This window comes from Lacerta agilis, chromosome 11 (assembly GCF_009819535.1).
Source record: "Lacerta agilis isolate rLacAgi1 chromosome 11, rLacAgi1.pri, whole genome shotgun sequence".
Lineage (NCBI taxonomy): Eukaryota > Metazoa > Chordata > Lepidosauria > Squamata > Lacertidae > Lacerta > Lacerta agilis.
In genome coordinates this window covers 15025500-15039061 of record NC_046322.1, presented here as the reverse complement: position 1 = coordinate 15039061, position 13562 = coordinate 15025500, and the positions used below count along the sequence as shown (strand labels likewise).

Sequence of the window (13562 nt, the reverse complement as noted above, 5' to 3'; positions counted from 1 at the left end):
AATACTTTCACCACTTAGCCGAGAAAGTAGCGTTTTGTTTTGGGGTTTGTTTGTTTTTTGCAACCGCAGTCTTGCAACTTTATGTATATAGGAAGACATTCTAAGTCTGTCCTTTCCCCTCGAGAAAAAAAACCAAAAATGGAGGGGGGGGGGAAGAGTCATTTTGTGGCCTGAAAGCTTCCTGATCTTTAAAATAAAAATGAGCAGGGTTCTAATGCTACCCATCAACATTTAGCACCTTGACAGCAGACTGAGCAAACAAACAGTTCGCCCCTGTCCCCTGGGGGGGATGGGGGGGGGGAGAAGCAGCCTACTTGAAGTTGGACATGCCTGATCTACAATACTATTTTATATATTTTATAGCTTTCATTTTATGGATCAATGGTCTTGTTAGATAGTAAAATTCATGTTAAATTGCTGTTTTAGGGGTTGTTGTTTTTTTAAAAAGCCTGGAACTGATTAATCCGTTTTGCATGACTTTCTATGGGAAAGCGCGGCTTGGTTTTGGAACAGGCTTCCGGAACGGATTAAGTTTGAGAACCAAGGTACCACTGTACCAAGATTGCAGATTCGATCCCCTTATGGGGCAGCTGCATATTCCCGCATTGCAGGGGGTTGGACTAGATGATCCTCGGGGTCCCTTCCAACTGTAGGAGTCTATGATTTTGTCCGGCAAGCTGAAATGTGTGTGCACATAGAACGTTTGTCATAGTGCAACATAGAATTCCAGCCACTAGGACACATCCTGCACTTCCCTTCATATATGAATGTCGCAAGAACAAATCAGTTCCCTTGATGCATCTAGTTCAGCATTCTGTTCCCAGCAGCAGCAGCCTGTCAGCTTCCTCAGAAGCAAGGATGGTCATCCCTGGCTATTTGTTCTGGCACTTATAAGTACAGAGTCTTTGAACATGGATATTCTGTTCAGTTACTGTGGCTAGAAGTCCTAGACAAGCGGGACTTGAATCTGCCGCTACCTCCCTTTTGTGAATGAGTGATGCTGTTTTGGCAGTGTAACGATCCACACTCAGAGAATGAACGTTTGCCACGGTTGTCATACAGGATGAGTCTCGGGCCAGTCATATGTCTTGGTAATGTGGACGATTCATTTGCGCACGTAAGCAAAGATGATTGCGAAAGCCTTTTGGCGTATTAAAATTAACACAAAGAACAGCCTGCACTGCCAAGTTAAAATAAATAAATGTTTCTGCATACAGAATAGTTTACAATTGTGGCATGCGGCACAACACACACACGCCCCTTAACGAAGGAAAATACACAAGCCAGCCGAACTGTGTTCAGTTTCTGTTTAAACAATTCAGGGGAGAATTGCTGACATGCCCTGCTGAATTCTTTGGCTCCTATCTAAAAATGCTCCCAGATTTCTTCTGCAGCTTTCCCCCATTCTATTTCTGCTTCGTTGTTCAAGTCAGAGTTAAGGCTGCCTTAGTTCAACGGAGAGCATCCTCACAGCAGAAAACACTCTGAATTTACTTAAGGAAAACTTGTGCCAGATTATTTCTGCCTGGGGCAACGTAACTTCTAATATTTCCTTGACTGCATCGTGGTTCTTTTTAGGATGTAGCCCCTGTTCTCTTAATGGATTTGGCTGTTCGTTCATTACAAAGGAGATAAAACAAGATCAGAGCCACATCTTTTCTGCGTTAGCTAGTAATATGATTACCAACGGCAAAAAAGAGGGTGGGTGGGTGGGAATCGACCCCATTGTATCACATCATGTAACTTGGTTGGGGCTGTTGCTGAAGAAAGGATTATGATTAAGACAAAAATATTGCAACTCTGAGGATTACTTCTAATAATCCATCTGAAGCCAAGGTGACTCCTTGAGTGCTTAATTAGACACAGCATTTTCAGACATTAGGACCTTTGTTAATTAAACAAAAGCAAACAGAATGGCTGGCTGAGCAATTACACTGTATTATTATTATTATTATTATTATTATTATTATTATTATTACTTTGAGGTTAGCACTGAATTATTCTTCTGTCTTTCTGAGTTCCATGTAGTTAAGAAACTTGCACTGTTGTTGTTGTTGTTCAGTCATTCAGTCGTGTCCGACTCTTCGTGACCCCATGGACCAGAGCACGCCAGGCACGCCTATCCTTCACTGCCTCCCGCAGTTTGGCCAAACTCATGTTAGTAGCTTCAAGAACACTGTCCAACCATCTCATCCTCTGTCGTCCCCTTCTCCTTGTGCCCTCCATCTTTCCCAACATCAGGGTCTTTTCTAGGGATTCTTCTCTTCTCATGAGGTGGCCAAAGTACTGGAGCCTCAACTTCAGGATCTGTCCTTCTAGTGAGTACTCAGGGCTGATTTCTTTGAGAATGGATAGGTTTGATCTTCTTGCAGTCCACGGGACTCTCAAGAGTCTCCTCCAGCACCATAATTCAAAAGCATCAATTCTACGGCGATCAGCCTTCTTTATGGTCCAGCTCTCACTTCCGTACATTACTACTGGGAAAACCATAGCTTTAACTATACGGACTTTTGTCGGCAAGGTGATGTCTGCACACTTTCCCTCTAATCAGCAAATATTCAAGTCATAAAAGGTAAACACCCTTATCTGCTGCAGAAATTAATATAAGATTGTAAAAATGAAAAGCAACCAAAATTGACAAGTCCTTCCATTCCTGCTTACCAGGGCTGTTTTATCCATTTATACATTTAATCCCCACTTTTCCTTTGAGTAGCTCAAGGCAATGCGCAAGCTTCATCCCTCCTCAATCTATGCTCACAACAATCCTGCGAGGTCTAGCACTGTAGGAGATGTTGGTACAGGTTAGGTCAAACAGCCTAGGAAGTTTTGGAAGTTCTTCTCTCTCCCCATGCAAACCCTTTCATCCAAGTGTTTCATCCAAACACAACACCAATGGGCCCACTGGCCCCACACCCTAGACATGCAGTGTTTGTGTGAAAGAGGGCCTATAGATATACACGGATGTACATATGTCGGGGACCGGCTGAGTGGTGGCTGGATACTAATGAATGGGCACTGGGAAAAGGGGGGTTGGAGACTGTCTTGGGAAAAGGGAACTGGGGGAAACTGTAACAGCCGGGAGACAAGAGCGAGAGGCAGGAGAAGCTGCAGGATTGGAGAGTGGAGGAGAACAGGTGCAGGAGGGTGAGTGGGAGATGGGTTAGGCTGGTGTAGAGTCCAGGGCTTCCACACCTCTTCCTCCTGTCCCCCACCTTCCCTGCCCTATGGACTCCCAGGAAGTGTATGTGTGTGTGTGTATATATATATATATATATATATATATATATATATATATATATATAATCAGGCAGCATGGGCATAGCCAAGGAGGGGCAGCGGGGGGGGGGGGGAGCTGCCCTCCCCCAGATCAAGTGGAACAATTGAAATACTTAACTGACCAATCACATTGGTTCTCCCCCACTCAACAAAAGTCTTGCCCCCACCCTAAGAAAAATCCTGGTGATGCCCATGTCAGGCAGTCCACTTGAAGCATGATGGGAGAGGTAAAGAGGCCCATGTTCAACACAGAGGTTGTACATATGCATAAACTAAGGAATGAAGGTGGAACGTAGCAGAAAATCTATACCAACTCATGTTTCTAAGTGTATCTAATGCAGCTGCTGCCAACCTGTGTGTGTGTGTGTGTGTATACACACACACACACACACACACATTACAGAGGAGAAAAAGAATAAAACCTAACTGGTATAAACAGGCAAAACTGCTTTATACTGGGGGAAAACCACTGATCCACCTTACCCAGTACAACAAATTCTTTCTGGCAGCAGCTGCCCAAATTCTCAGGCAGAAACATTTCCCCTACTGTTTGACATCTTTTTTGCAGTGGAGATGCCAAGGATCTAACCAGGGACCTTTTGGATGAAAAGCACATGCTCTATTTCTGAACTAGTCTTTATTTAACGATCAAATGAGAATTCCAAACGTTCAATTTTTCACTATATACTTTGTTGCTGCTAAGGTGTTATGATGTCTAACTCAGTTCTGATGAGAACTGCTCGCATATCCTGGTTCTCTAGTGCCTCTCCTGTGCAAACAGACACAAGCAATTACATTTGTTCGCAGAGATCTATGTTCTCTAGTACCGGGCAGAAAAGGGAAAGAAAAGGTTGACTCTGGACTCCATCATATAAACTACCAGCATTAGTTCTTGGAATGGCTGGCTCTGCTAAATATCTTTCCCTGTATAACTAGGACTGCGAAGTCAGTGATCAGAGAAACAGATTAAGAAAAAGGTGTTTTTTAAAAAAATTGTTTGAAATCCTCAAGGATGAAAAACAACACACAAGAAGAGATATTTCTAGCTCCCAACTTCATGGGGATTAAGATCCTTGCAGGGAAATAGCTTGGGAGACTCCAATGCGACAACTGTTTTCTCCTTGATTTCATGAACCAGACAGATATTGAAATCCATGTCTGGCAGTGCCCCCGGGGCAGGGCTTTTGGGCAGAAGTCCAGAGTCCCACTCAACAGCCCCCAAATGGAGCAGAGCTGGTTTAACATCCTTGAAGTAAGTGAAATAAAACACACTACTCTCTGAAGATGGGAGTTCCCTGTACAGACCATTAAGTCCAGAGCCTAAACTTGCTTTTATAAGTTTGTGGGTGCTAGACACCCTAGATTTCTGGTTTTAGATGGAGTCAGAATTTAATTAAGGCTAAATGTTAAGTCTGGGTCCCAGTCTTATGTGCATTAAGCTAGACCCTTTGTATTAGGCTGTGTGCTGGACAATGCTAATCCCCTGGAATCAACAAGTTGAAAGGCTAACTTCCAATGAGGTGATGGCCTGGGGTAAATGAGAGAGGGCAAACAGGCAGGGCCCCTTTCACTTCATAGATAAAAGTCAGAGGCAATGTGATTTAGAATAGCTTGCAGCAGGGGTGATGTAATGTAGAAGTAAAGCAGCAGGCTGGAGAGAGAGAGAGAGAAGCACAATGTTGATGTCTGCTTGGATCCTAGGCTGCACCTATGGGAGAAGCAAGATGCTCTTGGAGTGCAATGTTGTAGGCTCAGGTTGTATATGTGTGTAAATAAGCCATATATCCTAAAGACACCACAGTCCCCACTGTGCCTCATTTCCAAAAGGAAACACGGACCTTGTGTAAGCGCACCTGGAACTTCACACTCTGAGGTAGGGTGTAACATTATTTAACTGCACAACCAACTGAGCCTCTTGCACCTCTCCATCTGCTCACAGAGCCTCTTCCCATTTGCAATTGCTAACTCGCCCAAGTTAGTTCCGCAACTTCTATTTCTCCTGTTCACCCCCACTCCTAATCCTCCTAACCCCTGGGTGGTTCTTTCCACTTGCCCATCTGCAGCCTCTGGCTCCCCACCCCGCAACCTTCCTCCGTTCAAAGCCTCCTGGCCATTCCTGACTCTATAGTTACTGATCTAGCCTGAGTTCCCCCAACCCCACCCGCCTTCCCAAAATGCTTGGCTTAATCCTCTGGCTGCCTTGGAACATGCTCCTCCTGTTATAGCTGGCTCTCTCTTCTATCCACCTCCAGGTTCTTTGAGTCCTCCTGCCTGGCCTTCTTTGGAAAACCCCTCCAGCTCCTTCCTGGAAAGATGGTTATGTTAGACTATCCCTGACCAGCAGGTTGGGTAGTAGCTGTAAAAATAATAACAAACAAACAAAAAAAAAAACCTTGTCCCACATCCTGCCATAGCTGGATACTCCTCCTCCCTTTGCACACATGCTGTTCCTACATCTCTCTCTCTCTCTCTCCCCCCCTCCCATCTCTTGGCTAGACAGAAACCAAGTTTTGTCCCACAACTTTTAGATCGCTTTCCTATCCTACTCCTCTGCTGTAGCCTACCTCTGACTGTCCTTCCTTTTCATCCTTAATCTTTGAGGAGCCTGGCTACTTGTCTCCGCCCCCCTCCCAGCAGCAAGAGAAGCTGCTTCTCCGTTGCTGCTGCCCCAGAGCCAACTTCCCCAGATCCCTGCGCAACAGCGGGTCACCCCCTCCACCCCCAGATCTCGATCCCTCTTATCTTCTATCTCCTGTTGAACTGTGTGTGTGTGTGTGTGGGGGGGTGTAATACCGGAATCCTCCCTCTCGCGTCGCTTTGGGAAGGAAAAACCCCCACCCACGCACCCAGTCCCCGTCCGACAGGCAGCCTCTCCGTGCGCCAGCTGGCGACCCCTTTCTCTGTCCTCTCACCCCCTCTCCTGCCCCACGAGCTTCGGGGGGAAAAGCCGATCTCCCCCAACACTTCCTGGGGTCGCCACCCTCGGCGACATCTGGCTCCGTCTCTCCCGCTCCCCCCCCCCTGCTTCCTCGGCGGGCAAAGCAACCCAAGATCGCCTCTCCGAAGCATCTGGTCGCCCTCTACACCCCCCCCCATCCCTCTTTTCTCTCCTCCTCGCCTAGCCAAGCGTCGTCCATTGCATGTCTGTTCCCTCCTCTTGTTGGTCACGCCGCCGGCCCCGCTGACTCGCTCCCGCCGCAGGGGGCACCGCTCGCCTCCTCCTCCCTCCCTCCCTCCCTCCTTTCTCTCTCTCTCTCCGCGCGCCCTCGAGCGCGCCACGCAGCCGGAGAGGTCGGGCGCTGCGCAGGGGAGCCGCGAGGCCGCCCGATGGTGCTGCGGGGCGGCTGCGGCGGCGGCGGAGGTGCCAGGCGCCTTCTGCTGCTGGCGCTGTGGCCGCCGCCGACGTCGCCCAGCGTGCAGCGCCTCTGGCTGCTGCTGGGGCTGCTGCTGCTGGCGGCGCTCGGGCATGCGTGGACCTACCGCGAGGAGCCCGAGGAGAGCGACAGGTGGGTGGGAGGACGGCTGCTTGGAGGGCGAGGGCGGTGCGGGGTGTGAGGGAAGGGCATGTCCCGCGCCTCCTCAGTTTGCCTTTCCGCGCCCCGGCTCCGCGACGGCAAAGCCTAGCGCCAAGCAAGCCGGAGCTGCCCCCGGAGGAGATGTGAAGAGAATTGGACTTTGGACGTCTCTTAGGCGACGATTTAAGAACGGTCTCTCTCTCTCTTTCTTCCTTCCTTTCTTTCTCCGCCTCGCAGGGAGGTCTGTTCCGAGAGCAAAGTGGCCACCACCAAGTACCCGTGCCTGAAGCCCAGCGGGGAGCTCGCCACCTGCTTCAGGTCAGTCCGCGCCGCCGGTCGCCCGCCCGCCTCCTGCCGCCGCCGCAACGCCGCGAGGGCGGAGCGAGTGGGGCTGCGCGCGTTTGTGCTGGGGTTCCTGAGGCGCCGAAGAGAAAAACCGAGTGGGGAGGTTCGAGGGCAGAGGCTAGTTGAAGGAACCCCCCCCCCATATATATCTCACACAGGGACCATACGTCTCATTCGTGTGTGCTTGTGTATATTATATATAGCCTATAATATATCTATCTATTTAGGTTTGCCATATTTCAAAAAGTAAAAACCAGGACACCGCTGGTTTTTAAGGAAACCACCGAAAGTATTGGTCTTTTTGGAGGAGGTTTGTTTGTTTGTTTGTTTTCCACAAATGCCAAAGACTTTTTCCATTGACTTGCCTAAGATCCAGGACAAAGCGCCACCTTTCAGAAATCCCCACCCCCATGTCAATTCCGCCTTTGAAATCCCGGTAATGTCCGGACATATGGCAGCCCTAATATAGATATAATGGGAATTCCTGGGCATATCCGGGATTTGTCCTTCGGAAATAGAGTAAGGGAAAAATGTCTGAAAATCGGTTAAAATGTCCGGGGAAACCTGGGCATATGGCAAGCCATGTTGGAAGTGTTGATTTTGGAGGGCAAATTTCCTTAGAAATAGCTCAGAAACTTCAAATTTGGCCCCTCCCCCAAGAAAAGCTCAGCAACTTTGCCAAATATAAAGCTCAACTTATGTGTCCGGGTTTTCACATTTTTAAATATGGCAAGCCTAATCTATCTATCACACAGGAACCATGCTTCTTCTCCAACCACGTGTCGGAGCACCAGAGGCTTGGGACTATTCCTTGTTTTATTTATATCTTCATCAAAAAGCATTTATTTTTACTGTTTGATTTGTAGACCACTTAATCACAGGCGTCTCTGTGTGTGATGTGCAAGGAAATCAATAGTGCAATGAGGTTAAAGGTTAAACTACACAACCAGAATTCATTTAAAATGCCTGCTGAGGTCGGGCATGACATTCATATATTCCTGCTGAAATCAATACAGTATATTAATCTGATCGCTTAGTATTAACAAAAGAAGAGAAGTGTCAAGCGGTATGCAAGGATAACACTAAAAATAAATAAAACAGTAAAATAAAAACAGTAAAACCGAGAAGAATGAGGGATCAGAAATAGCAGAGTTCGATCTTCTGGGTTAGGGAAAGCCTGGGCAAAAAGATAGATCTCCATAAGATGCCTTGTGAACAGAGGCACCTGGGAGACCATGGTGTTTAAAAGCACACCCCTGAGCATGTGCAGAGTGTCATTTTCCTTCCAACGCCACTGCCCAAAGAAAGGGAAAGGTGCACACACAGAGAGAGAGAGGGAGGGAGGGAGGGAGGGAGAGGGAGAGAGAACACACAGGTGAACAGGTAGCAACAGGAAGAAATAGCAGCAGCAGAGATTGATGGGCCTCAAGGGTTGACAGGAGGGCCCTTCTGGGCTGTGGGCCTTGGCAGACACCTGGGGTGCCAAACCCCGGGCTGGTACCCTGGGCTGAGACCCCCCTCCCATTGTTTGCCAGGTGTCTGTCACCTGACACCATAATGACTTGTCAAAGCGGGGCCACAAGGTATGTGTGCGTGTTTAGGAATCTGTCCTGCCAGTTGGATCCTTTTCCCTACCCCTGAGCTGCCAGCAAGTTCTGTTTCCTCAGCCACTGATGCTTCTGTACATCTCCCTTGCTTGTGGGTTGGCCGCTCTTTCTCTCTCTCTCTATTTGAGATAGCATCTCAGGGCAGGGCTCTCTTTGCACCCTGAGACTTCCAGTTGCTCAGCTGTACAGTGGTACCTCGGGTTAAGTACTTAATTCGTTCCGGAGGTCCGTTCTTAACCTGAAACTGTTCTTAACCTGAAGCACCACTTTAGCTAATGGGGCCTCCTGTTGCTGCTGCGCCGCCAGAGCACGATTTCTGTTCTAAAGCGGAGTTCTTAACCTGAAGCGTACTTAACCCAAGGTAGCACTGTATTATAAAATGTGAAGGGAGCATTTGCAGTTACATTGGGGGGGGGGCACTTGGAAGAGTTGAGTGTCAAGGAAGAAGCCTTGATTGCCTCTGGATCCCTGGCATTTGTCTGGTGCGTGTTTACATACACAAGTTTCCACACTTTAAGCCAGTGTTTACTGCTTCAAATCTGGAGTATATCCTAGAACTACTCTGCTTAGAAATTAATAATTGGACCTAGTATAAGCTCAGTAACAAACAATATACCAGGCAATCTTATATAAGGGGGTTGTTATTTATGGCTTAAATTCCTGCACGCATTTACTGTGATTGCTGCAATTGTGCTTTTTTTGATTCTGCAAGTTCAGGCATACAATGCTAACAAGCCTGTTTGCATTACTTTAAATGGTGCTTGTGTGCATATGCACGAAGTGGTGTGCTGTGATCATCTGACCACATGCACTTGAGCATGCAACCATAGACAACAATTTGTAATGCCCTCACATGCGTAGGGGGAAAGTTTCTGCAAAGATGGACAGGGAGGCTGCTCTCCTCTTCCCCCGGTTTTCAAACCACATTATTATTTCTGGTTACGACAGGAGCACCAAAAACCCGGGTGCTACAGAGCAACACATTAAGTAAAATAATTAAATGGGTTTGTGAAGGTAGGCATGCATACTAAAGGTATACATTCCCTTTCTAAGATAAAATAAGGAAGGTTTGTCCTGTTTTGATAATGCTGATATAAAGATTCATAGCATGTTGCTGTATGCTCCCTTCTTTTTTTACCTTTTATCCTTAAATATAAGCAAGATTAGGTCTTTGGAGTTTGTTGAATCTTGCTAGCTGCCCTATTGAAGTTTCTGTGCTCTGGTGCTGAAATGGTGTTCTTGCAGTAGAAAATGCCTATGGGATTTCACCCTGAGTGTTTACACAACCTCAGTGCCATTGCTGATACAGGAACCCTTTGGTATCTCTAAGAAATAGTGATGGCTTGTACTGCAGACCTAAACAAACTTATTTGGAAGGAAGGTTGCACTCCTAAGAATATTCATCAGGATGCAAGCCCCACTGAAATTACTGTGATTTATTTCTGTCTAGACGTGATTAGGATCTGGCTGCAAGTCTCACTGATTTCCATGAACTTATTTCTGTGAAAGCTCTTCACACATTTTAATATTTTTTTTAGTGCGCACCTGAAATGTAAACTCAGAATGCAATAATGATGTGTTTGCAAATGCGTATAATACGCATAACTAAGGAATCAAGATTTTCTGCAGCTCTCAGCAAATTCTGGTTTACCCTGCATAGTGTGCAAGATAGATGTAGATGTGCTGAGGACCACAGTTTTAGAGTATGTTCATCATTAAAGGTTAGTGCTGGTTTATTGCCCCGATGACCTGCCGTGGTTTGACACTGAAAAACCAGCTGTAGTAGTTTACGGTTTTTCCCCCTGGGATAGAAAGGAATTACTTCTTCCTTCCTGGGCAGAAATGGGGTGGTAGAATAGCCTTTTCAAATGCTCTGTCACTACTCAGTCGGTGCAAGGAGATATGGGATAACCATTACTGTACATTCTTTCTCAGCCTTTGGGGCAAAACACAGAGAAACCTCTACACTGTCTATAGCAATGCCTAGGCAAATGTTACAGAAGCAAAGCAGTTACGTAATTACTGAAGATAATTTGGGAGTTCATTACAATCACTGTGTGGAAAAACAGAATGTGCCCTGAGCGATTGCAAGATAAACGATCTTGCCTTTTAGTACTGGAGAAATATGTATCATATGTGTTGCAGTAGTTTATGACGCTTATTGAATATGCATGTAAAATTCTGTAACTCACCTGCCACCTGCACTTGTTTGGCTGGTGCATGTGGCCCTCCCTGACTCAGAAACTAGAGGCATCATGACCATACTGGTTTGTAGAGAATTGTGCAGTTCCGAAGTTCAACATGCAAGAAGATTTAATGAACTGTGTGACAGTGAATGCATAGTTTATAAGCGACTTCTCTGGTTGGGCAGTCTTGCTTTCTTGTGGGAAAGGATACTTCAATTTATTTTGCTGTTAGATTTCCAGTGCCTTGGAACATTGACACATTTTAATAATTTCAAATATATTTTAATAATTTTAATAACACATTTTAATAATAAAAAGCAAAAGCGTTAAGGAGTGAAAACACACAGCAATGCAGGCTAATGATTTATTCACAAGTCCCATTATTACAGGGTTTTGGAGCCTGTGGACCCTCCAGATGTTGCTGAACTACAAAATCCATAATTACGTATCAGTGACGCTGTTGGTTGAGGAAGATGGGAGTTGTAGTCCAGCAATGCCAGGGACTGGCTGGACACTGAGGAGTGGTGGCTGGATACTGATGAGTGGGCACTGGGTGGAAGGGATCAGTGAACTGGTGGAGCCTATAACAGCCAGGAGATGAGAGTCAGAGGCAGGAGAAGCTGCAGGATTGGAGGGTGAAGAACAGGTGCGGGAGGAGGGAGAAAGAGGTCAGGCTTATGGAGACTCAAGGGCTTGCACACCTCCTCCTCCTGCCCCCACCTCTCCTGCCCTTCTGTTTCCCTGGTCCAAAAGAGGACTGAAGCGGGGGAGCTGAATGCTATACGCAGGTGTAGTCTTCACCTGCTTATGTGCAGCTCAGGTGGGGGAGATACCTAAGCCAAGGTCAGGGGTGGGGCCTTTCTGTTGTGGCAACTGCCTCATTAGGTGCCCACCCAGGAGTATCTGAGAGATGATGAACTGATGGACATGCCTTTTCTTAACTTGTAAGTGTACTTTTGACCAGTGTTTTTCAACCTTTTTTGGGCAAAGGCACACTTGTTTCATGAAAAAAATCACGAGGCACACCACCATTAGAAAATGTTAAAATTTTTAACTCTGTGCCTATATTGACTATATATAAAGTAATTTTTCAATTTTTCCCACGGCACACCAGGCAACATCTCGCGGCACACTAGTGTGCCGCGGAACAGTGGTTGAAAAACACTGCTTTTGACAATAGAGAGTTAATTCCTCCCTCTGGATTTCCCTTGCCTGACAGCACTGTGACAAGCAACATTTGGAGAGCTACAGGTTAGCTACCCCAGTGCCGGGGGCCTTCTGGCGGTTCCGTCACTACAAGAAGCCAAGTTACAGGGAACCAGGCAGAGGGCCTTCTCGGTAGTGGCACCCGCCCTGTGGAACGCCCTCCCACCAGATGTCAAAGAGAAAAACAACTACCAGACTTTTAGAAGACATCTGAAGACAGCCCTGTTTAGGGAAGCTTTTAATGTTTAGTAGATTATTGCATTTTAATGTTCTGTTGGAAGCCGCCCAGAGTGGCTGGGGAAACCCAGCCAGATGGGCGGTGTATAAATCATTTATTATTATTATTATTATTATTATTATTATTATTATTATTATTATTATCATCATCATCATCATGGCTTATGAAATGACAGTGAGGAGCCCACTCTGCGTTTTAGTACTTTTGCATCTGTGCAGCACAATCCTATGCATGTTTACTCGGAAGAAACCTCCACTGACAAAATGATACATGGTAAAATAAGGATGACAAATTTCACTTAACATGAAACTTTATTTTGCAATGAAATTGAAAGAAAGAAAGAAAAAAGATCTATGAAAAGAAAAAGCTCTGCATAACCAAGAAGGGTCACTAATTAAGAGAAGAATGGAAAAGGGAAATCACTTCGTTATTATATAATGGGTGGGCTTTGGGGAACTGGTAATGTTCAGTAAGCGTTGAGAGAGTTTAGATGTATTTGCTATGCAGTTGAATCATTGCCAGAAAGTGTATATATCTGCATCTGTATTTAATTGGGATGTGGTCAGAAGCTTAAAGGATTTCCACATAGGAGATAAACAGAAACCATGATCCTGTAGCATCTTTTAAAAAAATTGCAATTCCTTGTTTGCTGCACTGGCTGCGTGTGAAACTTTCACCACATTTGTACCGTGATGGTGCTTTGTCAACAGTGCAGTGTGCCATGTGTGTCTGGTGGAGTCTCTTTTGCTGAGATGGCCCAAGAAGGATTGTGAGAAACGTCCTGATTGTGGCTCGTGTTATGTGGCTGTCAAAAGTGGTGTACTCTTGGTGCTAAAGCTCGAGGATAATGTGTTTCTTTGAGACTCAGCGTGTGCCTGAAGAGCAGCTGATTGCATTATACATGTAAACATTTGCTGCAGGCCATCTGAGAAGACGTATGACTGGTTTAATGGTTGCATGCTGTTTATAAAAATTGTTAACTAAATCCAGGCAGACATCAGTGATTAACATTGGAAGGGGTCTGTCATTTTCCCAAGCTAAATCCTTTGGCCTCTGTTGATGTTCAGTGTTTAGAGAAAGCTGGATCTGTGTGGCAAAATGAAATTATAGCTCCATATGTTCTTCTGCTGTAGGGTTAGTTATGTGGGGGGAAATTGCTTTAGTTTATATTTTAATGTGAACCTATCCA

The 13562-nt window shown here is 46.0% G+C and overlaps 1 protein-coding gene across 1 annotated transcript in view; it reads left to right on the top strand.

The window, feature by feature from the left end:
* The first annotated feature begins 6588 nt into the window (after window positions 1-6588).
* Window positions 6589-13562, top strand: part of CCBE1 (collagen and calcium binding EGF domains 1) — a 126022-nt gene continuing 119048 nt past the window's right edge. Inside the window, exons 1-2 of the mRNA XM_033163933.1 lie at window positions 6589-6782; window positions 7029-7109. Coding sequence (XP_033019824.1) covers window positions 6604-6782; window positions 7029-7109 — 260 coding nt within the window. The 5' untranslated portion in view covers window positions 6589-6603. The remainder of the gene's footprint in view (window positions 6783-7028; window positions 7110-13562) is intronic.